The sequence below is a fragment of the Rana temporaria genome, chromosome 1 (genome assembly GCF_905171775.1).
Source record: "Rana temporaria chromosome 1, aRanTem1.1, whole genome shotgun sequence".
Lineage (NCBI taxonomy): Eukaryota > Metazoa > Chordata > Amphibia > Anura > Ranidae > Rana > Rana temporaria.
In genome coordinates, this window is record NC_053489.1 from 18435302 (window position 1) to 18461490 (window position 26189).

Here is a 26189-nt window from a genome sequence, read left to right on the forward strand (position 1 = left end):
TTGGGTACTCTACAGAAATTGTTTGAAGAGCACAAAGGAGCTCCTTCCATGTCACTAATGAGGGATTTATTGCACTTAATATTGTGGGGAATTGATCTTCACATGTTATACATAATTTAAGGGAATTTCATTATTGTGTACATTCTTTGTCACTGTTATTGAGGTTGAGTTTATGTATGTTAAATAATTGGAGATTTATGTATTCATCTTATGCTGTTTGGCACTTTGTTATTTGTACATTTTTTATATATGTTTTTAGCTTTGGAATTCTTCATTTTAGGATCTGGAAAGGTGTGGGGTAGGAGTGTTGTCTCGGCAGCATTGTATGGAGAAGGAGAATACTCCCTTGTGGCAGCAGCTTACAAAGAAACATATACAATGAGGAGGATTGTTTTTATTAGGTCCTATAAAGAAAATATAATTTAAAATGTACTCAACTTATCTCTTAAAATGTGAACTTACTGAAGACGTGTTCTCATCAACTTTAACCAATATTAAATATTAAATGATTTTTGAACACACCAACAAAATGAATTTATTCATATAGCAGGATATATCTACAAACAATATATTTACAATAACGTGACCCTGAAACTAAAAAATACATTATAATCAGTTTATTAAAGAATGTGTTTAACATTTATCTTCCGGAAAGTGGTGAGTGAAATCTTCCCTCTCTGGAAGAGTGATGGGTGTCTCTGGTATCTGACACTTTAGGAGGATTTGGATACTTTGTTCTCCTTTGGTCACTGTGGTTCCTCCTCACTAATTGACTACATTGTTCTATAGTGATGTAACGACTAGTGGGAGGAACCACTACACCCAAAAGGGGACAATGTTTTCAACCAACCCAAAGTCCGTGATCCCAGAGGTGTCCAGAGCAGAAATTAAACTCACCATCAAAAGGAGAGGTAGGTATTAAATGTTTACATTTAAGAGTGTTTATTCTCAATAACAGAATTCTAAAAATAACAGTGATAGAGATTATTCTATACCTACTGGTAACCCAGTGTTGCTCCATACATATTAATGGATACATGTTTTTGTATTCAGGTCGGATCTGAGCAGAATTATGTAACATTTTGGGAAAAATATACAGCCAAGAAGTCCAATACTTGATGCTATTATAGCAAAAACCTCCACAGCCACCATGTATTTCCCTCTGGTGCTCAGATAGGCCGGGATCATGGAAATCCAGACACTGCAGAACACCAGCATGCTGAAGGTGATGTACTTGGCCTCATTAAAACTGTCCGGTAATGTCCTGGCTAAAAAAGCGATAATGAAGCTCACAGCTGCCAGAAGCCCCATATATCCCAGGACAGAGTAGAAGCCGATAACTGAACCCTCATTACACTGAATGATGATCTTCTCCTGATAAGAGTGAGTGTCTCGCTCCTGGAAGGGGGGAGAACTAGACAACCAAGTAACACAGATTATGACTTGAACCAGTGAGAAGACACAAATGATAAAATTGGACAGTTTGGCTCCCATCCATTTCCTCCAGGGACTCCCAGGTTTGGTGGCTTTAAAAGCAATACACACCATGATACTTTTGGCAAGTAGAGAAGAGACGGCAACTGAGAAAATGACACCAAAAGAGGTGACACGCAGCATGCAGGTCACATCTACTGGATGGCCGAGGAACAAGAAGACACAGAGGAAGCTCAGCATGATGGAGACCAGGAGAAGATAGCTCAGGTTCCGGTTATTGGCTTTAACAATGGGGGTGTGCTGGTAATGTATAAATATCCCCAATATTAAACCAGTCAGAAGACAACAGATGATGGAGACAGCTGAAAATACTCCAACAATGGGATCATCAGTGTAGGAAAGAAATTCCGTCAATTTTGGCACACAACGATCCTTCTTCTCATTTGGCCATTCTTCATCAGGACATTTCATGCAGTTTTCACTGTCTGCAGGAAGAACAATACAAACATAATGAGTTGTCTCACAGATAGCACTCAGATTTCCATCAGTGCATTGTGGGAGAGGTAAATAAAATATACCAAATGGGGGAAGTGACTGGCAGCTGAGCATGATTGCCACTGATTGACTTGTCTCTGCACAGCAGTAACAGGGATTGTGTATCACTAGCGATCCTGATTTACTCATGTCACAGTAAGACATGGAGATGTCAAGGAAGAGAAAAGAGCGGTGGAAGCCTAGGAAAATTACACTGTTCTTCCTCCCTTATCACCACTTCTGCAGCCAAGATGGTGCCACTCTTTTTATAGAATTTATTTTCCTCTATCAGTTCAGCCAAGTGTAGAACAAGAATGGAACCTCCAGAGCCTGCACCTACAGAGGTGAGTCCATCTACTTGTATTTCTGGGTATTCTAGTGCCACTCATACTTCCATAACTGAATTTTCCACCCTTTATCAGCCCATTATGGATACCACATTTAAGGAAATGCTTATGTCTTTAGGCAGCTCTTCTTAAGCAAATCTCACTTCTTTGGTCCACCAATCTAAAGGCATCAGGGTTAGCCACATTACAAAAATGTACGGGGGACTTTCCTACCATGGTCAATGAGCTGGTTGATGCTCACAATAAAAGAGAGGAAGATGTCAAGGCTAAAATGAGGGATCTGGAGGACTGTTCCAAGTGTAACAGTGTTAAAATCCATGGCATTTCAGAAACCGACCAGCCAGCAGAATTGGGAAATTATTTTACTGAGCCACTTTTCTTCCCAATGCCTCTCCAGATACACAGTTTGTTGAAATTTGCACACCTGCCAGACAAGCTACTTAAAGATATGGTGGTGAGAATATATTTGTATTATATTAAAGACATTTGAGCCAGTAGAAATACAGAAACAGTTCCTCGGCAATATTCCCAACTGGCGTTTTTCCTGACCTAACTCAGTATACTCTGCTGCAGAGGAAAAAATCTAGGAATGATCACTAAATCCTGTGCAATCACAGGATAACCTGTACATGGGGTTATCCAATGAAATTGGTTATCACTAAAGATGGGAAGATGTTTACAGTGAAATCCCTGGAAGAGGGCCTAGCTCTGTTAAGGAAGTAGAAACTTATATAACTCATGGGGCACCCTTATGACCAGACCACATCTGCACCAGCACCTGAATCCCGAGTGATGAGTCATAAGGGGCACTGACAAAACCTGATATTGTGATACCCAGGGCTTCTGCAATGGCTTTGCCATATTGCCTTTGTTGACAGTTTTTGGTGGCCTGTTTTGCCCTTATATCTGTTCAGGTAACTGAATATACACTTGAGTGCCTAGATGTACCTATCTTGATCCCAGTGAGGACCTCTACAGTGCAACTCAGCATTAACAACCTCACACTGTCTAGTCTCCTGTCCCACTGACGGAGGAGAAATTGTAAATTATCTATCCTCAGGGTAAGAATATCCTTTGGGTGATATGCAATGTTTTTTTTTTTTGGAGTAGGCTTTGCAATCTCAACATGAACTCACAATTACAGCATGTCTTTTAATTTTTTTTCACACAATGGGGTCTGCCTGTTCATTTTTCAGGCTGACCCAAACAGATGTTCTATTGCTCTGTATGGAGCTGTGGGTGTAAACGGACATGTGTCTGTTTACACATGCCTCCATTTGATCCGATATTGCCTGCTAAAAACAGATGGATGGAAGTTCCATTTCCTATCATCTGACGCATGGGATCAGATGACAGTCAGATGGAAACAGTTGGTAATTTTTTCATCAAAACGCCCCATAGAGAGCAGTGGGCTGTGTCCATGTCTTCTCTGTTCAGTGGATATCAGTGGAAGGATAATCTGCTGAGTATTTGGATCCGCTCATTACTATGTTGCAAAGCCATCAAGAAAGAGCACCTGGTACCTGGAGCAACTATTTACCTGGTATTTGGTATTGCTCCAGTATACTCCAAAGGGATGGTAATAGGTGCATAAACTTTTATGCAGAGTCAGTATAATTGCAGTTTGATAATCCTCAAGGTCAGTATGTCCTACCCCCACTGACACCTCAAGATTTACAGTATTCATACCTCTTGAAATTGTCCACATGTTATCATATTACAACCAAAAATGTAAATGTATTTTATTGGGATTTTATGTGATAGACCAACACAAAGTGGCACATAACTGTGAAGTGGAAGGAAAATGATAAATGGTTTTCAATTTTTTTTACAAATAAATATGTGAAAAGTGTGGGGTGCATTTGTATTCAGCCCCCTTTACTCTGACACCCCTAACTAAAATCGAGTGGAACCAATTGCCTTCAGAAATCACCTAATTAGTAAATAGAGTCCACCTGTGTGTAATTTAATCTCAGTATAAATACAGCTGTTCTGTGAAGCCCTCAGAGGTGTGTTAGAGAACCTTAGTGAACAAACAGCATCATTAAGGTAAAGAAACACACCAGACAGGTTAGGGATAAAGTTGTGGAGAAGTTTAATGCAGGGTTAGCTTATAAAAAAAATATGTCCAAAGCTTTGAACATTTTACTGAGCACTGTTCAATCTATCATCCAAACATGGAAAGAGTATGGCACAACTGCAAACCTACCAAGACATGTCCGTCCACCTAAACTGACAGGCCGGGCAAGGAGAGCATTAATCAGAGAATCAGCCAAGAGGCCCATGGTAATTATGGAGGAGCTGCAGAGATCCGCAGCTCAGGTGGGAGAATCTGGCCTTTATGGAAGAGTGACAAGAAGAAAGACATTGTTGAAGGAAACCATGAGAAGTCCCATTTGCTGTTTGTGAGAAGCCATGTGGGGGACATAGCAAACATGTGGAAGAAGGTGCTCTGATCAGATGAGACCAAAATAGAATTTGTTGGCCTAAAAGCAAAATGCTATGTGTGGGGGAAACCTAACACTGCACATCGCCCTGAACACACCACCCCCACCGTGAAACATGGTGGTGGCAGCATCATGTTGTGGGGATGCTTTTCTTCAGCAGGGACAGGGAAGCTATTCAGAGTTGATGGGAAGATGGATGGAGCCAAATACAGGGCAATCCTAGAAGAAAACCTGCTAGAGTCTGCAAAAGACCTAGGTGGAGGTTCACCTTCCAGCAGGACAACAACCCTAAACATACAGCCTAAACATACAGCCAGAGCTACAATAAAATGGTTTAGATCAAAGCATAATCATGTGTTAGAATGGCCCAGTCACAGTCCAGACCTAAATCACATTGAGAATCTGTGGCAAGACTTGAAAATTGCTGATCACATACACTCTCCATCCAATCTGACAGAGCTTGAGCTATTTTGCTAAAAATAATGAGCAAAAATGTCCCTCTCTACATGTGCAAAGCTGTTAGAGACATTCCCAAAAAGACTTGCAGCTGTAATTGCAGTGAAAGGAGGTTCTACAAAGTATTGACTCCGGGGGGGGGGGGGCGCTATACAAATGCCCCCCACACTTTTCACATGTTTTTTTTTGTAAAAAATGTATGAAACCATTTATCATTTTCCTTCCACTTCACAATTATGTGCCCCTTTGTGTTGGTCTATCACATAAAATCCCAGGTTAAATACATTAAAAATTTTGGATGTAACATGACAACATTTTATATTTAAGGTTATACACCTGAATTTTTTCATGCCTAGCTTCAATTTTATACATCATGAGTTTTAGATAGTTATGAATGAAAGTGAAGTTTTAGGTCATAGTGGGTTTGGTGAGTGGGTATAGTGCACCCCTGTTATTGTTTCTCCAAAAACTGCTGTGTGTCAGCTCACAAGAGGAATTGTGAGCTGAGTACATTTCTGGCAGGATCAACAGGTATACTTCGGTACTTGCAGAGTCTTTAAAAGGATAAAACATGTGCACACATTGCAGAGATGTACTTCATGGCCCAGATTCATGTAGATCGGCGCAAAATTGTGCGGGCGTAACGTATCTCATTTACGTTACGCCGCCGCAAGTTTTTCAGGCAAGTGCTTTATTCACAAAGCACTTGCCTGTAAAGTTGCGGCGGCGTATCGTAAATCACCCGGCGGAATTCAAATTCCGCGGGTAGGGGGCATGTATCATTTAAATGAAGTGCGTCCCGCGCCAAACGAACTGCGCATGTGCCGTCCGTAAAATATCCCAGTGTGCATTGCTCTAAATGACGTTGCAAGTACGTCATTGGTTTCGACGTTAACGTAAATGACGTCCAGCCCCATTCACGGACGACTTACGCAAACAACATTTTTTTTTAAATTTTGACGCGGGAACGACGGCCATACTTAACATTGGCTGCGCCTCATAGACCCAGGGGCAACTTTTTTACGCCGGGAAAAGCCTAACGCAAACATCGTAACTTTACTGCGTCGGCCGCGCGTACATTTGGGAATTCGCGTATCTAGGTAATTTGCATACTCGACGTGGATTTCGACGGAAGCGCCACCTAGCGAGCCAAAAAAAAATTGCACTTAAGATCTGACGGCATAAGAGACTTACGCCTGTCAGATCTAATGGATATCTATGCGTAACTGATTCTAAGAATCAGTCGCATAGATACGACGGCTCAACGCAGAGATATGACGGCGTATATGGAGATACGCCGTCGTATCTCGGTTGAGAATCTGGGCCCATATGTCTTATTCCCTGACATACACTTTAACCACAGGGGTACCTTCTGTCCGGTCCAACAATAACTTACTAACAAATACAAACTCTACCAGAAATGTTGGCGATCTCTCCCTCTGGACACGAGACGCACTCATAGCAACATTTATGAATTGAAGATCCAAACTTTTTTCTGCTGCCAGGTAAACAGGGATCTGAACATCGAGATACTGGAATCTGAAATCACATATTATTTTTATTATGATGATTACTATTATTATTATTATTATTCTTTTTTCCACTATATCTCTTGAGGCTATATAAACTAGGTGCTATAAATACAAATGAGGTTCATATTTGCCTCTACTTAGGGCCAGGGCAAGAAGTGGATGGGGGGGTGGCTGACCTGGGCACAATGGTTTACAGTAGGGATGAGGTCACCTTTCTTCTGTCACAAGGCCAACAGAAGTAGAGACCATGGGCCAAATCCACAAAGACACGGCGTAACGGCGAATTTCTAATTTAAGTTACACTGCCTTAAAATTTCTACCTAAGTGCCCGATCCACAAAGCACTTACCTAGAAATTTCTGGCCGTGTAACTTAAATTCCGCCGGCGCAAGGCGTTCCTCATTTCATGGGGGCGATTCCCATTTAAATGAGGCGCGCTCCCGCGCCGGCCGTACTGCGCATGCTCGTGACGTCATTTTCCTGACGTGCATAGCGCGAAATTACGTTACGTCAGGCTTTGTGGATTGTGACGGGTCAATAAAGTTGCGTCGGGAAAAAAAAAAGATAGGGCGCGGAAAAAAAATTCAAATTCGAAAAAAAAACGCGTCGCTAGACAGAAGGGTCTGCTTTTACATGGTGTACTAACTTTACACCATGTAAAAGCAGCCCTAATTTTGCGTATGCAACTTAATACTTACGGAGAAAAAACGAAGCAGAAAAGCTTTGTGGATCTCCGTAAGTGCTAATTTGCATACCCGAGGCGGCATTTCGACACGAAATGCCCCCAGCGGCGGATGTGGTACTGCATCCTAAGATCCGGCAGTGTAATTCAATTACACATGCCGGATCTACTCCCTAACTATGGAAAACTGATTCTGTGGATCAGTTCCATAGTTAGGACCAGGGATACGACGGAGTAACAGCAGTTACTCCGTTGTATCTCTTTTGAGGATTTGGCCCAATGATATCACTACACCTGTCAGTCCAGTGCTGGGAGGGGGGAGAAGAGAGGAGGAAAATGTTGGGAGGTGGTGTGGGCTGTGTTCTCTCTCCCCTGCCCAGAACAGTCCTACTTCATCTGGTGTGCATCTACCCTCACAAATTGTTATTAATAGCAACCTTTTAAAATCTACAGCGACAACACATGAGCAATGCAGGAGCTCAGTATTAAAACTAAGCACTTTCAGGTCAATGAAAGACCTGACTGCCAGATCAGGAGCTGCACAGTGTTTCTGACAAACATGCTACTGCTAGGCATAGGATCATGTAAACTTGCACATTATGAATGAGGTGGGGTGCATTTTGGCATCTTTTTCCTGGGTGCCAACCTTGTCTCAGCATTGCCTCTACCATTAATTCACAGTGAATTTTTCAGGTTTGAGATCCATTTTGGGGGGCAGAATTTGGGGCTTTCATTCATTTGGGGTGTTTGTTGCTTTCTATTGCATGTTGATAGGGCCTCTATTTTAGGCCAATTTTCAGCGCTGTCACACTTTGAATGACAACTGTGGAGGTCACGCAATGCTGTACCCAGATGACATTTTTATCGTTTTTTCTAGATATGTGCATTCCCGTTCGTACAAATGTTATTTTCGTACGAAAATGTTCATTTTCGTACCCGCAGAATAATGTGTACATACGAAAAAATTTAAGCACCAAAATACGAAAACGACGGGATTACGAATGAGTCGCATAACGAACAATCGCAAATACGAACGATCTGACGAAAATACGACAAAACGAAAACGGCAAAAGAACGAATATGACATCTATAACAAAAGACTTGCATTCTGTATTTTGTTTGAATCCTTGTTCTGTTCGTATTTTGATTTTCAGTCGTATGTTCATATGACATCTATAACAAAAGATTTTCATTCTGTATTCTGAATTCCTTTTTTCTGTTCGTAATTTGGTTTCAAAATACAGAATGCAAATCTTTTGTTATAAGATGTAATTTTCGTTTTTTTGAATGGGCAGTGAGTGTAGTTAGTGAAGCAGCTTCTCTTTTGTGCTGAGTACAGTAGTACAGTAAAGCCAAATAAACTTTTCTGTGGATTTTCGTCTGAAGGGAGAGATCAGTTGGCCAGACTTTTGAACCTGGAACCCAAAAATGGTTTTCTGATGGAGTTTAAAAACGAACGAACGTTCGGTAAAACAATCGTTTTTATGTTTGTTGTTAAAAAAGTCTGACCAAGTGTATGGGGCTTAACAATAGTTAATATGGATGAGCCGTGTGTTAAAAGTGCCGCGAATCCTGCGATATATTTACAAAAGTACAAAATGACGAAAATTCACGAGAATTATTGTCTAACAAGTAACGAACATGAATTAAACAGAATAACGAACCATCCCGCATGTACGAAAATAAAACGGTAACCAAAATACGAAACGATCGGAATACGAAAAAATCGTGTCGTACGAAAAACGGACGGGAACGAACAGGAAAACGGGTGTCTTACGAAAAACGAACGGGAACGAACCTACGGAATGATACGAAACGGAACAAAAAAAACTAAAAAATTTTCTGTGCACATGTCTAGTTTTTTCACATAAATAGAGTTTTCTTTTGGTGATATTTAATCACTGCAATTTTTTTTAATTGTTTGCTAAATAATAATAAAACTATTTTTTTGTTGTTTTTCTTGTGAAAAAAGTCTTTCTTCAGAAATATAGGCCAAATTTCTTAAGAAAAAATAAGCCAAAAATTCCTTTAATGGACCGCCCTATAGTTATAACCAAGGCCAACCCAATTATCAATATGACAGAGAACAATCTGATTTTAATAGAAAGGATTTTCCCAGGGAACCAAAGGGATCCCGAGCAAAGAGAGGGACTAGAGGGGAAAGAAGTTATAAGGGAAAGAGAAGAAGGTCTTAGGAGGGACAGGCATCTTTAACCACTTAAGACCCGGACCAATATGCAGGTAAAAGACTAGGCCCCTTTTTGCGATTCGGCACTGCGTTGCTTTAAATAACAATTGCGCGGTCATGCGACGTGGCTCCCAAACAAAATTGGCATCCTTTTTTTCCCACAAATAGAGCTTTCTTTTGGTGGTATTTGATCACCTCTGCAGTTTTTATTTTTTGCGCTATAAACAAAAATAGAGCGACAATTTTGAATAAAATTCTATGGGCCAGATCCACAAAGGAATTTCAAAGTTCCTGCGTCGTATCTTTGTTTTGTATACACAAAACAAGATACGACTGAATGAGGGATCGATCCGACAGGCGTACGTCTTAGTACGCCGTCGGATCGTAGGTGCATATTTACGCTGGCCGCTAGGTGGCGTTTCCGCCGAATTCCGCATCGAGTATGCAAATTAGCTAGATACTGTGATCTACGAACGTACGTCCGGCCGGCGCATTTTTTTTACGTCGTTTGCATTCGGCTTTTTCCGGCGTATAGTTACCCCTGCTATATGAGGCGTATCCTATGTTAAGTATGGCCGTCGTTCCCGCGTTGAATTTTGAAAATGTTACGTCGTTTGCGTAAGTCGTTCGCGAATAGGGCTTTGCGTAGAATGACGTGACCGTCGTAAACATTGGCTTGTTCCGGTTTAATTTCGAGCATGCGCACTGGGATACCCCCACGGACGGCGCATGCGCAGTTGAAAAAAAAACATAATTTACGTCGGTTTAAAACGTATTTACATAAAACACGCCCCATCACATCCATTTTTGCTATAATAAATATCCCCCAAAAATATATAAAAAAACGTTTTTTTCCTCAGTTTAGGCCAATATGTATTCTTCTACCTATTTATGGTAAAATAAATCGCAATAAGCGTTTATCGATTGGTTTGCGCAAAATAGGGGATAGTTGGCGGACACATCGGACAATTTTGACACATTTTTGGGACCATTGTCATTTTCACAGCAAAAAGTGTTATAAAAATGCATTGTTTACTGTGAAAATGACAATTGCAGTTTAGGAGTTAACCACTAGGGGGCGCTGTAGGAGTTAAGTGTGACCTCATATGTGTTTCTAACTGTAGGAGGGCGGGGATGGACGTGTGACGTCATTGATCGTCTTTTCCTATATCAGGGAACAGACGATCGATGACATTGCCACAGCGAAGAACAGGGAAGGTGTGTTTACACACACCTCTCTCCATTTTTCAGCTCACAGAGCTTCTGACTGGGTCACAAGCATGCCGCCGCCGGCGCGCTCGCGACCCCACGGCTGGGCTTAAGGAATCACGTACGGGTATGTGATTGTGCCCAGCCGTGCCATTCTGCCGACGTATATCGGCGTGAAGTGGTCCTTAAGTGGTTAATCTGATTAAGTTAACACTCTCTAAAGAAGAAACCAGGATATTAGATAAGGGCCTCAATTTTGCACCACCAAAAAAGCTTGACAAGTTTCATACATTCATTGATTGCATAAATATATCTGTTAAATAAATTTACAGCAATATTTGTTATCAAATTCTAGAACCTGGAACAATGAAAAGGAATAATCTGGAAATAGTATGTTCTGGCCTATTAAATGCGTCTACTGTTCATTCCCAGGCCCAGTAGCACCCTCCATCAGTGTTTTCAAGGACTTAGTTCTAAGAGATTTAGATTAACTTAAAAAAAAAAAGTCTTTCCAAGATCCATAGTCAAGAGACTATGGGCCAGATCCTCAAAAGGGATACGCCAGAGTATCTACTGATACGCCGTCGTATACCTGTTTCTATCTTTGGAACTGATCCACAGAATCAGTTTCCAAGAGATAGACAGAAGATCCGGCAGGTGTAATAGTTTTACACTGCCGGATCTTAAGATGCAGTCGGGTATGCTAATGAGGAGTTACGTCGATCCTTAAAGCTTTTTCGCGTTCGCTACGTCGCCGCTACGTTAGTTTCCCGTCGCTTAGTTACGCTTTTGTAAACCAGCCCTACTTTTACACAGCAGGCGTACTGCTGTGCAAAGTATGGCCGTCTTTCCCGCGTCAAATTTTTAAATTTTACGCCGATTGCGTAAGCCGTACGGGAATACGGAAATATGCTACGCGCCGCGCTGATCAAAAAATGACGTCACATCGCGCAAAGCATGTCGGGAAATTTGCGTCACAAGCATGCGCAGTACGTCCGGCGCGGGAGCGCGCCTAATTTAAATGGGACTCGCCCCATTAGATTAGGAACGCCTTGCGCCGGACGGATTTGAGTTACACCGCCGCAAATTTCCAGGTAAGTGTGTTGTGGATCGATACCTAACTTAGGAAATTTGCGGCAGTGTAACTTAAATCTGTTAAGTTACGTTGCGCTGCGGGGCTGTGGATCTGGCCCTATGTGAACGGAAAGATTTAGTTGTCCGCTCTGCGGATAAAGGGAGGAGGGCATAGTGGTCCTCGGCAAACAGGACTACCTACAAGAAATGTATACGATTCTCAATGATCAGGATACTTATGAACCACTTACTAGGGACCCCACCTCTTCCTATAAAAAGGAGTTATTGAAATAAAACAATTATTGAGGGGTATTGTAAAAATATGATTGATAAGAAAGAAAAGTCGTATCTAGTGCCTTTAGCCAAATAATCTCCACTATTTGCTATTTACCTAAGGTCCACAATGACCCTGTTAACCCCCTAAGTCATCCCATTATTAGTAGGATAGACTCAGTGACAGCTAGAATTGGCAGGCACTATTTTCTGTTCTCCTACACACTTAACCCTCTACCTTCTACTCAACTCTACTTTTCTCCTTTTTCCTTGTCTGGCCTAACAGGCATCAAAGTTTGATATTCAAATTGTATAACTGTTGCCATTTGCCTTTGTGAAGAATAAACTCCATATAGGGCAGTGGTTCTCAACCTGGGGGTCGGGACCCCCTTGGGGGTCAAATGATGATTTGCCAGGGGTCACCAAATCATTTGCTGTTCCTGAAGCCGTGGCCACCCAGCTGGGCTGTTCCTGGACCCTGTGGCCACCCACTCAGCCTCTTTGCAGCCACTCATTCAGTTCACAGCATGGCTGGGAGGCAGAGACTAGGGGTCAGCTGACTGGTGAGGAATGTGAAGTGGAGGAGACCCTATCTCCTGATTTCGGAAAAGCTTTTACTGCTACGAGACACCACAAAGTCGGAGATACAGTGAGTAACGCCTACCTGTGATTATATAGTTGCCATTAAAAGTCACACTACAGTTCTCAGATCAGCAGATGACCTTGATCAAGAGCATCTAAGTTGGCTGATCAGAACTCCCCCCTAGCACTGCCACTGTTCCCACCCCCACCTCCCCACCAAGGAGTAAGAAAAGGAATAAAAATAGAGAATACAGTACATGCAATGGAGAGGAAAAGGGTGAGAGGAACAAAGAGAAAGGAGAGAAATAATAAGAAAGATGGCTAGAGAGAGGGTAGGTAGAAAAAAAAAATTAGGATAGAGAGAGATAAAAGGCAAAGAAAGAGAACAAAGAGAGAGTGCTACATCCTAAAATGTACCATAACAGGTTTTAATACCGTACGACTGGAAGTAACTTGTTGAGCGCTAAATGTCAATGGGTTAGGGGCACAAATGAATTGTCTTGTCTTGCCTTGGGTGCTGACAACCCACGCTACGAACATAATTTTAATGTTGGGGGTCCCCACAACTTGGGAAATGTTATCAAGGGGTCACGGCACTAGTAAGGTTGAGAACCACTGATATAGGGCTTATGGGCTCCCTCCCAGTAGGTCTAGGTTCTTGGACCACTTGGGACAGGACCCCTAAGATGGATTTCCAGTAATGAGAACTTTTGGACAGCTACCAGCCAACCCTGAACTCTATATAAATACTATTCTGTGGGTTTTTAAACACTTTGCTTATCCCCCAGGGGCGTTCCTCACACTTCATGTAGATGCTTGATTAGTGAAAAATCGCAATTCTGACGACCCTACATGCCTGTGTGAGAGCCACCCAATAGGGATACTCTATCATTGTTGATCACTTCCAGTCTGTTTGGGTTTTCAGTGACACAACTTTTAAGCATTTTTGTCTCTCTAAAACCTGAATGTCATAAAGCTATGTCTGCTATATCTCTATCCCACCGCTTTCTACAGAAGAGAATACACATGTTGGATTCTAGTATCACACTGTAGAAACTGCTATGTTCTTTGTTTTACATCTCTGCTGGAATAAAGTATCTATATTTTAGACATTGTTTTATCTATGCATTTTTGTATCTGAAATTTTCAATAAAAAACATTGACAGTAGAATTGACAGGTATGTGGACGTTTATCTACAACCAATGGTTAAGACTATGCCTTCACATTTAAAGGACACCAAGGATGTAATTAAACTCATCCTAGGAATCACTATCAACCAGGGTGTCCTATTAGCCACAGCCAATATAGCATCATTATATACATGTATTTACCATTAGTTGGGGGCAGTGGCGTTGCTAGGGGGGTGCGGGGGGTGCGGGCCGCACCGGGTGACACCCACTAGAGGGGTGACACCATCCTGATTTAAAAAAAAAAAAACATTTTTTTTTTTTTTTTTTTTTTTTTTTAGCTGACATGACCAGAGGTGCAGGTGGCTGTGTAATGTAAAAGGGGTGCAGTGATGCAGGGTGTTGTGTAACATAAAAGGGTCCAGAGGTGCAGGGGGCTATGAGATGTAAAGGGGGCCAGTGATGCAGGGTGCTGTGTAATGTAAAGGGGTCCAGAGGTGCAGGGTTCTGTGTAATGTAAAGGGGTGCAGAGGGCTGTGTAGTGTAAAAGGGTCCAGAGGTGCAGGGGGCTATGTGATGTAAAGGGCTGCAGAGGTGCAGGCGGCTGTGTAATGTAAAAGGGGTGCAGTGATGCAGGGTGCTGTGTAATGTAAAGGGTCCAGTGATGCAGGGTGCTGTGTAATGTAAAAGGGGTGCAGTGATGCAGGGTGCTGTGTAATGTAAAGGGGTCCAGAGGTGCAGGCGGCTGTGTAATGTAAAAGGGGTGCAGTGATGCAGGGTGCTGTGTAATGTAAAGGGGTCCAGTGATGCAGGGTGCTGTGTAATGTAAAAGGGGTGCAGTGATGCAGGGTGCTGTGTAATGTAAAAGGGTCCAGAGGTGCAGGTGGCTGTGTAATGTAAAAGGGTCCAGAGGTGCAGGGTGCTGTGTAATGTAAAGGGGTGCAGAGGGCTGTGTAGTGTAAAAGGGTCCAGAGGTGCAGAGGGCTATGTGATGTAAAGGGCTGCAGAGGTGCAGGCGGCTGTGTAATGTAAAAGGGGTGCAGTGATGCAGGGTGCGGTGTAATGTAAAGGGGTCCAGTGATGCAGGGTGCTGTGTAATGTAAAAGGGGTGCAGTGATGCAGGGTGCTGTGTAATGTAAAGGGGTCCACAGGTGCAGGTGGCTTTGTAATGTAAAAGGGTCCAGAGGTGCAGGGTGCTGTGTAATGTAAAGGGGTACAGAGGGCTGTGTAGTGTAAAAGGGTCCAGAGGTGCAGGGGGCTATGTGATGTAAAGGGGTGCAGAGGTGCAGGCGGCTGTGTAATGTAAAAGGGTCCAGAGGTGAAGGGGGCTGTGAGATGTAAAGGGGTCCAGTGATACAGGGTGCTGTGTAATTTTAAAGGGGTCCAGTGATGCAGGGTACTGTGTAATTTTAAAGGGATCCAGTGATGCAGGGGGCTGTGTAATGTAAAGGGGTCCAGTGATACAGGGGGCTGTGTAATATAAAGGGGTCCAGTGATGCAGGGGGCTGTGTAATGTAAAGGGGTCCAGTGATGCAGGGGGCTGTGTAATGTAAAGGGGTGCAGGGTACTGTGCAATGTAAAGTGGTCCAGAGGTGCAGTTGTGGAGAGGGGTACACAGTAGTAACAAAAAGATATTGAAGGATGCAGAGGTATGCAGGGGGCACAGTGGGGTGTTTTTGCCTTTTTAACGTGGGGGGGGGGGTGCCAGATATTGGATCCGCCCTGGGTGCCAAATGCTCTAGGTACGCCCCTGGCCTATAGGCTCCTGAGATGTGAATTCCGGTTCTGGAGAAAGAGAGGTGGGGGGAGGGGACAAAGAAAAATGGAGAGAAAGAAGAAGGGATAGAACGCACAAGAAAGATGGATAGGGAGAGAGAGAAAAGGGGAAGAAAGGAGAACAGAGAGCAAACAGTAGGGTAAAAAATATTTGAAATTTTTTATTGGGGGGGGGGGGGGGGACACCAAATTTTACCGCACCAGGTGACACCAACCCTAGTGACGCCACTGGTTGGGGGTCTGAGACTGTTGAGTATTAATTATCTAGAGAAGGGGGAATTCCACATATCCAGAAGGACTTAATCATGTGTTTGCTGCATTTTCTACCATTCACAATTTTTTTTTTTGGGGGGGGGGGGGCTGGCTGCCAAGCTTCTGCATGGACGTCTAGGCAGAGTGCTCCGTGCCAACTGTAGGGGAAACGACACATCGAGGCACCAACAACGACTCTAACCTACCTGGATCGCTCCGCCGGACCGCCTAGCCTCCTGGGATGGCCCGCAAACAGAAAACTTTGCCGCAGGTACAGAAGCTCTCCCACTTCTTCCCTCTGACTCCTCGTGGCCTAGTCCAAGATGGCGCCGACGGCGCCTCGCCATCCTCCTCCAGCGGCTCTAGCTCTGCCCCAGCAAGCCCTAATCCCCAGCCAGGAGAGGCGCACAGGTCTCCGGAGGCCTCCACACCGCTGGTGCGCAGCCCAGCCAAGTCCAAACTGCGGCTTTCCCCCGAGTGCTCCGGCGGGAAGGTAGTCATCACACAGGACTCCCTGAATGACACCAGGGAGCTCGCGGAGGCCATTAACTCCTTCCCCACCGCTGACAAGCCCTTATCAGACACCATGCTGAAGGACATGTTGGTGTCTCTCCGCAGCTCCCTCCACGCTGACATGATGGAGTGCATGAGAGGATTCAAAGCTGATGTCCAGGAGCTAGGAGGCAGGGTGGATCATGTGGAGCAGAAGATGGGGGAGTTTGCCTCCTCCTATAACTCACTGGTGGATGCCCACAATGACCAAGCTGATGAACTGACATGGCTCAAGGCAAAGGTTTCTGACCTGGAGGACAGATCCAGGAGAAATAACGTTAAGATCCATGGTGTCCCTGAGTCTGTCGTCCCTCACCAATTGCAGCAATATGCACAAGACCTCATGAGGTCGCTTGTCCCTGAACTCTCGGACGCAGATCTGGCTATTGACAGGATACACCGCCTGCCTAAGCCGTCGCATCTCCCTGATAGTATCCCCAGGGATGTCCTGATGCGGGTACATTTTTTTCAAATTAAGGAGCGCTTCATGATGTCCTTCAGGAAGAACAAGGGCCCACTTGCTCAGTACGCTTCTATTCAGCTATTCGCAGATCTCTCCCAATTTACGATGCAGAGACGTAGGTCCCTTCTGCCAGTTAGTAAGGCCTTATGCAACCATGACATTGTGTACAGATGGGGCTATCCAGCCAAACTTACTGTCACGAGAGACAACCACTCATCAGTGGTCAACAACCTCACAGAGGGCCTTGCTCTCCTTCGGTCCTGGAATATTCCATTATCGGAAGTCGTTAAGATTACTGCAATGCCTTGTACCTGGGTCTTCTTAATAACATCTTGCACAAACTACAGCTTATTCAGAATGCCGCTGCAAGACTACTTACGGGTGTGGGTCATCGTGACCACATCACCCCATCGTTGAGAGCCTTGCATTGGCTACCCGTGAAGGAACGGGTTCTGTTTAAGACTGGATGTATGGTGCACAAGGCCATTCATGGCAAGGGGCCAGTGTACCTGCAGGAAAAATTCACCAAGTATGTGCCTAACCGTACCTTAAGGTTGGCTAATTTGGAAACATTGGTGATTCCTAAATTTCTAAAGAAAAAATGTGGAGGGAGGACAAGTGCGGTTCAGGGAGCCCAGTTTTGGAACTCCCTGCCTTTAAAATTAAGGCTTGAGAATTATCTTTTTAAGTTCCGGAAGTTATTAAAAACTAAGCTTTTTATTCAAGACTATGGAATTACATAGGCTTTTATAGTTTTCTAGTCTGTTAACTTCTTTTAATTTTGAACTGTTCCACTGGCTGATGTGTTTTTTTTTGGTTGTGGCTGTATTGTTGTTCGCGGCGCATCGAGGCTTACGGGTAACTGACTGTGTTTTCTGTACTTTGTACTTTTAAGAATTTTAATAAATAAATAAATAAATAAATTGTCCCAGAGCGGGTGGAGGGCGACCCGCCCTCGACCTCCAAAGTCGCCACCCAGGACTTGTGGCACCTGGCGTCCCACAAGAAGAAGTGCAAAAAGCGGTCCTCCTAAGTGCCTTGGATATGAATACACCGTCATGCTACCTAATCCCTACTTACTTTGATGTTTCCTCCTCCGTGTTAAATGAGCAGTACTCCTGCTCTCAGATTCAACATTGAATCTCCCTTTTTACTACTCTTGTGTGCTCTGACCGAACTGTTGCCTGAATGCCACTGTTCCCTGTGGCTTTGTTTTTTGCTTCTCTCTTATTATTCTTTTTGCTTTTCTTTTCCCCTTGTCGAGAGATGGAGTTCACCCCACTGACCAGGATGTGGCGGGACCTCCGCCCCCGGAAACGACGCCTTGGATTTAATCTACGCTAAGTCAATTTCTTCAACCTGAGGTACTGTTTCTTCATTACCCCCCCTCACCATGGTGTTAACGTTCACGGGTTAAATCACCCTGTGAAGAGGTTGTCCTTGTGGAAGGAGGCCCAGAAGCTACAGGCGGACATCTTGTGTGTACAGGAATCCCATTTTCTTTCCTCCAAACCCCCTTGCTTCAAGCATAAGAACTACCCCCATATGTTTTTTGCCTCTGCACCTAATAGGAAGCATTGAGGGATCATCACGATCATTAGAGACTCAGTGACGTTCAAGCTGGGCGAAGTAATATCTGACCCGGCTGGTAGATTTGTGATCCTGGTGGGGGAATTTAATAATCGCACTTACACGATTGTGAATCTTTATGCCCCGAATGTCAATCAGGTCAGGTTTGTAAATAAGGTCTTTAAAAAACTTCTAGCGGTTAAAAAAGGTAATGTCATTATATGTGGTGATTACAACATGACAGTTGACTATAGTATTGACACAACATCCAGGTCCAAACGCCCTCTCCCTTCATTGCATCCTGCTCTAATTAGGGAGGATTACTATGATGTTTGGAGGTGTCAACACTCTAATGAACGGGATTACTCTTTTCACTCCTCCAGGCACAATTCTTACTCCCGTATTGACATGGTACTTGTTGATAGAACTCTGCTTCGGGCGGTCACCTCCTCCACCATTCACGACATCTCGTGGTCAGACCATGCACCTGTCTCTATCTCACTGGTGGAGGAGATGGCCCCCAGCCCTGCTTTCATATGGAGGGCCAATGCTGGAGTGTTTCAGACGCAGGCCCAGGTAAACAGTATTACCAAGCATCTGAAAGAATTTTTTGAGTTGAATGAAGGATCGGTATTTGATCCGTCGGTCATGTGGTGTGCCCATAAGGCCTTTATTAGGGGCATTTTACTCCAAATTAGCTCAAAATTAAAACGCCAGATAAATCTGAAGGTAGACCTTCTCCTGAAAGAGATCAGATCTCTGGAATTGCAGAATAAGGCCTCGCCTAGTCTGGATCTGTCAAACAAATTGGTTGCTCTCAGATGTGACCTAAGACGCCTACTTTTAGAATCCCATAGTAAATACGTTAATGCCCTGAAGCTGACGTACTACTCCTCTGGAAACAGGGCTGGCAAATTCTTGGCGCATCGCCTGACGGACCAGAGGACGCGTATGAAAATTCCTTTCATACGCAGCCCAACTAATAACAGCAAGTTGTACGATCCGAAAGACATTGCCAATTCTTTTGCTGACTACTACTCGTCCCTATACAATATAAAAGAAGATAGCAACACCCTGCAGCCCTCAGATCATGACATACAGAAATTTCTGACTGATCTGTCTCTCCCTACCCTGTCACCTACACAACTACAAGCTTTAAACGCACCCATTACTGAAGCGGAAATGGTCCCGATGGCCTACCGAACGATTATTACAGAACGTTTGGTGGGATCCGTGCCCCGCCTATATCATTACCATCCCCAAACCTGGTAAACCTCCTGATGCTCCCTCCAACTTTCGCCCCATTTCACTTTTAAATACTGATGTTAAGCTGTATGCCAAAATTCTCGCTCATAGGCTTCTAGCTGTTATACCATCTTTAATTAATCCGGACCAATCCGGCTTCCCTGCAGGTAGACAGGCGTCAGATGCCACTCACAGGATTATTGGGGTGGTTCAGCACGCATGGGCCTCTCGGAAGCCTTCTCTGCTCCTCTCTTTGGATGCGGAGAAGGCGTTTGACAGGGTCCACTGGACCTACATGTCCCACACCCTAGCTAAATTTGGGTTCCAGGGCCCTATTATGTCATCTATCCTAGCCCTCTACTCCCACCCCTCAGCCCAGGTCTATACTTCTAATTGCCTCTCCCGACCTTTCCATAACTCAAATGGGACGCGTCAGGGGTGCCCCCTGTCCCCTTCAATATTCAACCATTTGATTGAACCACTGGCCGAAAAAATTAGAGCCCATCCTCACATCACAGGTTTCTCTATTCACGGTACACCCCACAAAATCAATCTGTTTGCCGATGATATCATTCTGTCCATTACATCCCCAACTAAATCGCTTCCCCACGTCCAAGAAGTCCTACAGTCATTTAGCAATATCTCCTATGGGTGTTATGGGTTTCATGGACATACATGACTATTACCGCGCATCCCTCCTGAATCAACTTAAGTCATGGTTCACTGACCCCCCGGTAGTCCCCTGGTGCAGCATCGAACGGGCATTAAGCCCCTCTATGGACTTGGTCTCCCTGCTGTATCTGGACAGGATGCGACCTCTTCCCTTGCACCGGCTTCCCTTATGAATTCGGGCCTCCATGGAGGCCTGGAGGGATCTTGGTGACATCTCTGATCCCCGGGATGTAATGGTGGAGGTGCCAGTTCCCATTGAAACCCCGACGAGTGCCATTCCCAATATTAGCCTCACTAGCTGGAGGAACAAGGGTATTACCCATATCTCAAATTTATTCAGTGGTAGCAGCCTAGCCTCTTTCCAGTCTCTTCAATCTACATACAACCTCTCTCCGACAGAAGTATACAAATTCCGCCAAGTATCCCATTTCCTTAAGTCTGTCAATAACCACAGAGTACAACCTTCCGGAACCCGTTTGGAAGTTCGTTTCGTCCTCTACCCCTCCCACCAAAGGGATTCCCCTTTTTTATAACTTACTCCAGCACAGGCGTACCTTTGTCAAATCCCCTCCGTTCCTGAAATGGGAGGAGGACTTGGGCAGTACCTTTACAGATTTGCAGTGGCAATTGGCTCTTAATTCTGTATATAAGGCCTCTAAATGTACCAACCACTGGGAACTTGCCCAGAAGATTTCCCTAAGATGGTACCTTACGCCATATAGGATGTCCAAGTTCTCTCAAGATAATTCTCCTTCGTGCTGGAGAGGTTGCGGAGAGGTGGGAAACATTATGCATGTTTTCTGGAAGTGCAAACACTTAACAAGCTTCTGGAATAGTGTGTTCAGATGTGTCTCCTCAATTACAAGTGTCCTTACTCGACCAGGGCCTGCGTTGGCCCTGCTGAGTTTGAACATTGACTCTTTCCCCCCACAATTCCGAACTGTGGTGACACATCTGTTGCTAGCAGCAAGATCGCTTATCACTCGGAATTGGAAGTCCAATGTAGTCCCTAACCTCTCAGATGTAATCACTTCTACGCGCAACAATTACGTGTATGAATCCCTAATAGCTTCCAAAGCTGGTCAGAGGAGAAGCTTTGATAGAAGATGGCAGATTTGGAGTGAGTGGGACAAGGAGTGAGCTTACCTTTGGTTGACTGAATCCTTAATTATAACTTAGAGCTAGTAGAGGTTTCCAACACGCCCTGGTGCAACTATCACTACTATTATGCCTTATTTTGTTTAATACTTGAGGTCCATCTCGTCCTAGTTCCCTTCCCCTTCCCCTTTTACTTTAGTCCCTCCTACTTATTATTGTATTTCTAACTTCTCCTTGTTGTAAGTCAACATCTGCTTTACTATACCCCCAGCTATGACTGTCCGTGATGGAGACTGCAGGACGGGCTGTGAGAGGTGGTTACAGTACACCAGCCAGTACACTATGATTTATTATGCAATCTGTTTTTTTCCCTATAAGCTGAGGTGTATATGTTGACCTGTACCTTTATCATACATTCATGCAAAGTTTCTGTTTTCTTTGTGGATTTATGACTTCTATTTGTATGTTAATGAAAAATTTTCAATAAAAATGTTATTAACAAACAATTATTTTTGGTTTGACCCAAATATTTTTATTCAAAAGAAGGGGGTAGCCATGGGGGGCAAGTTTGCCCCCAGTCTGGCAAACCTCTTTATGGTCAAGTGGGAGAAGGATGTTGTCTATGCCTATGGCAGACCTGAGTTGCTACTGTGGGCAAGATATATAGACAACATCCTCCTCCTATGGAATGGCAGCTTTCAGTCACTAAAGTCCTTTATGGACGATCTTATTGAAAACCACAGAAGGATCTCTTTGTCTTTTGCAGCTCCTTATCACCCTATTCATTATTTTGATTTGGAAATTGAAGTGGTGGGTCAGAAATTATTGACCCATACACATTTTAAATCCAGAAATAGAAATGCATACATTCCCATGGACATTTGTCACCATTAAGCTTGGCTCTGTGCAGTTCCCTGTGGTCAATTTATGAGACAGCGTGGCAACTGCATGGATGTTAGGGACTTTGACAGCCAGTCTTTCATTCTAAATTATTGCTTTCTTCAAAAGGGTTATCCCTCATTGGATCAGTAAGGGATACCAATAGAGAGGATTTGTTGCAAAATATAGAGGGTGGAGTGAGCAAGTCTGACCAACATAGATGGTCGATGATCACATCATATTCTATGCAACACAATAAAATTGAGAACATAATAACTAAGCATCGGGCAGTCCTTAAAAATGTAAAAATCCACTTTTGCCCAAAAAAATAATGTTATTTGTAGAGGGGACCTATATTTACAACTCAGAGTTGCCCCAAATGTACTTGACCCCTCCAAGAAGCCATCCTTTTTCCATGTCCTTGAAGTGGTTGTATAGCCTTTTGTTTACCTGCTGTCTGATGTCCTTGTTCATCTGCTGTCCTTTTGGTAAGCAATATGTAGGGAGGACTATACGCTCTTTCTCAGTAAGGATTAATGAGCACATTAAAAATATAAGGAAGGTCATGAAGGAACATAGGGGTTGATTTACTAAAGGAAAATCCATTGTGCACTGCAAGATCCCCAAAGCATCCTCCCCATGTTGAGGGCATGTGGCCTGGTACAGTTCAGGGGGGGGGGGTGCTATCTCATTCCCCCTCTTTTCCTGTGGCCTGCCAGGTTGTGTGCTCGGATAAGGGTCTGGTATGGATTTTTTCGGGAACCCCGCGCCTTTTTTTCTTATTCTGGCACAGAGTTCCCCTTAAAATAGATTTTTTGGGGGAACCCCATACCATTTGTTGTTAATTACACAGGGTTCCCCTTAATATCCATACCAGACCTGAATGGCCTGATATGGAATTTGGGGGGACCCCCACCTTTTTTTTTTTAAATGTTGGTTCCCTGCACAAAATGTCATTTTTAAGGGGAAACAAGTAATTTAAAACTACTTGCACTATTAATGAATTGACGGGTCCTGGCAATAAGATAAAAAGTAATTGAAAAAAATGGCAGGGGTTCAGAACCCCTTAATATATATACCAGACCCAAAGGGCCTGGTAATGGATTGGGAGGGGACCCATGTCATTGTTTTCAATGACCTTTCTCTGTATTGCCGGGACCGGCAATTCATGAATAGCCGTGAGTAGTTTTAAATTACTTTATTTCCTTCAGAAATTACATTTTGTGCAGAGACAGTTCTAAACACGGGAAAATGTGCTACTTTACATGCATACTTTAGACACCGCACAGGTTTGAAATTTAAAGGAATATTTCACTTTTATTGTTTCACTTTAAGCATTATTAAAATCACTGCTTCTGATAAAACTTCAGTTTTTAAAACTTTATTTTGCATTGATAAATGTCCCCTGGGGCAGGACCCGGGCCCTCAAACATTTTTTAGGACAATAACTTGCATATTAACCTTTAAAATTAACACTTTTGATTTCTCCCAGAGACTTTTTAAAGGGTGTTCCGTGGCTTTTCGAATTTGCCGCAAACACCCAAAATTGTTCGCTGTTCGGCGAACGGGCGAACAGGCAATGCTCGAGTCGAACTCATGTTCGAGTCGAACATAAAGCTCATCCCTAAAAGATCCTAGAGGCACATTGGAGGGGTTTCTCGATGAGAAACCTGTTGGGCCTCGTACAGACGGACGGACTGTCCGCCCGGAGATTTTTGTCTGATGGTTGTACACACCATCAGACAGAAATCCAAAGTGATTTGACGCATGCGAGGAATGGCGGCCGATCGGACATGTACGGTGAGTCTGTACAGACGACCGAACATGTCCGACGGACAGGCTTCCAGCGGACATGTTTCTTAGCATGCTAAGAAACATTTGTCCACTGCAAAACGGTCGGCTGGACAAATGTCCGCTGGAAACCTGTCCGGTCGGCCATACACACGGCCGAACATGTCTGCTGAAACTGGTCCGCGGACCAGTTTCAGCAGACATGTTCGGTCATGTGTACGGGGCCTTAGATTTATGAACTGAAGTCCTATAGCCCATTTAATTTAAACATTGATAATAATGCATTCATTTCAAACGCATGAACCCACACATGCTCATTACCAGGTTTTTCTGTGACTTCTGACCATATTTAGGTTAATTACGTCTCTTCTCATATGAATATAAATTTGATGTCCTTGTTCTATGTATCATTATTCAGCAAGATGTTTTCCCTTCCTCATATATATATATATATATATATATATATATATATATATATATATATATATACACATACAATTTTTTACTTTTTTCATATATACTCATTATTGATTCCCTTTGTTTTTTAATCATTTTATAAGATATAATGGATCTTGTGGCCATATATGTAAATTTTTCTAAATTACAAAGACATAATTGATGGTTTCTTTTATTTAGCCCCATACACCTGTATGGTTGGCCGCTCATTCTGCAGGATAACTATGGTTCTTCTATGGGCCAGGCAGCGGCTCTCGGCCGAGAGCGAGGCTTGACTAGTGGTGGTTTAGCCTCCCTTTCTTGTGAAAAAGGTGGCCAATAGTAAGGCTTGATTAATGTTAAACTTGCCATCATGTGTTCAGAATGAGGCTATTTTTGGAGCAGGGCGCCGACCATATTGACTTGAAAGTGAAGCTTCCGATCGAGTGTCCATTTTTACATTAGAACGAGGCTTGGCCTGCAGTGTTGGCCATTTTTAAACATAGGAGTCTGACAAAATCACAGAGTTAAGTCCTACAAGGTTTGTCCATTTTCTAGTGGGGGAACTGTCCACTGATTAATATACCACAAATACTCCAACAACAGGGTGGATATGGGCTCAGCCACATGGTTCGGCACAAAGCCTTGACCACAGCATATCTTTACAAATGAAAGACATATGTAGACACTATACACCTCATTTGAGGGTGGGTACTACACTAAAAACAAATATTCAATTAAATAGAGTCAAGTCTATTCAGTGGACAGAGAAAAAAGCAGCACTTGATAGTAATCACATGGTATGTGACCCATTCTGGGGAAAAAAAGTATCAAAATATGTGAAATGTTGTCACCCATCTAGAAAACATTATATTATAGTATTATCTATCTAAACAACATTCCTCAGCGATTAAAAAGACGCCTTAAACTAAAACATATTCAGAAAACTATGGCCCAGATTCACAAAGCACTTACGCCAACGTATAACAAGTTATGCCGACGTAAGTGCAAATGTGCGCCGTTGTATCTGTGCGCCAGACCCACCAACAGATATGTGCCTAAAACCAGGCTACACCCCGCCGACGTAGCTTGCTTACGCCGGCGTAGGGTGGGTGCACATTTAGGCTGGGTGCATGTTGCCGCTCCCAATGATTAGCCATTCAAACATGCAAATGAGGGAAATACGACGATTCATGAACCTGCGTGTGCCCGACGCAGGCTACGCGAGGTGCGCATAAGTTGAACGTCCAGCATAAAGTTATTCCTCATAAAGGAGGTGCAACCCAGCAGAAGACATGCAAAGGTCTGCACCAAGGAACACAAACCGGCGTATTTTACATTGGACGTGTGTCTGGCAGGGCGTAGTTTACGTGCGTATCTGTCTGGCGCTCGGCCCATCATTTGCATGGGGTCACGCCTCATTTGCATGGTTCACGCCCACTTCCACCTACGCCGGCGTACGCCTTCGAATCCCACGCCACGATGGCGCAGCGTTGGGAGCACTGGCTTGCTGAATGCATTGCTTGCCTCTCTGTGTTGCGTTGGCGTAGCGTACATTGGTTACTCTACGGC

General features: G+C 43.7%; 1 protein-coding gene across 1 annotated transcript in view; it reads right to left on the reverse strand.

Annotated features, from left to right (window-relative positions):
• Positions 1-490: 490 nt before the first annotated feature.
• LOC120925013 (vomeronasal type-2 receptor 26-like) overlaps positions 491-26189 on the reverse strand; it is a 154767-nt gene continuing 129068 nt past the window's right edge. The window contains exon 2 of the mRNA XM_040335918.1: positions 491-1919. Within this exon, the coding sequence (XP_040191852.1) occupies positions 1027-1905 (879 nt within the window). The 5' untranslated portion in view covers positions 1906-1919 and the 3' untranslated portion in view covers positions 491-1026. The remainder of the gene's footprint in view (positions 1920-26189) is intronic.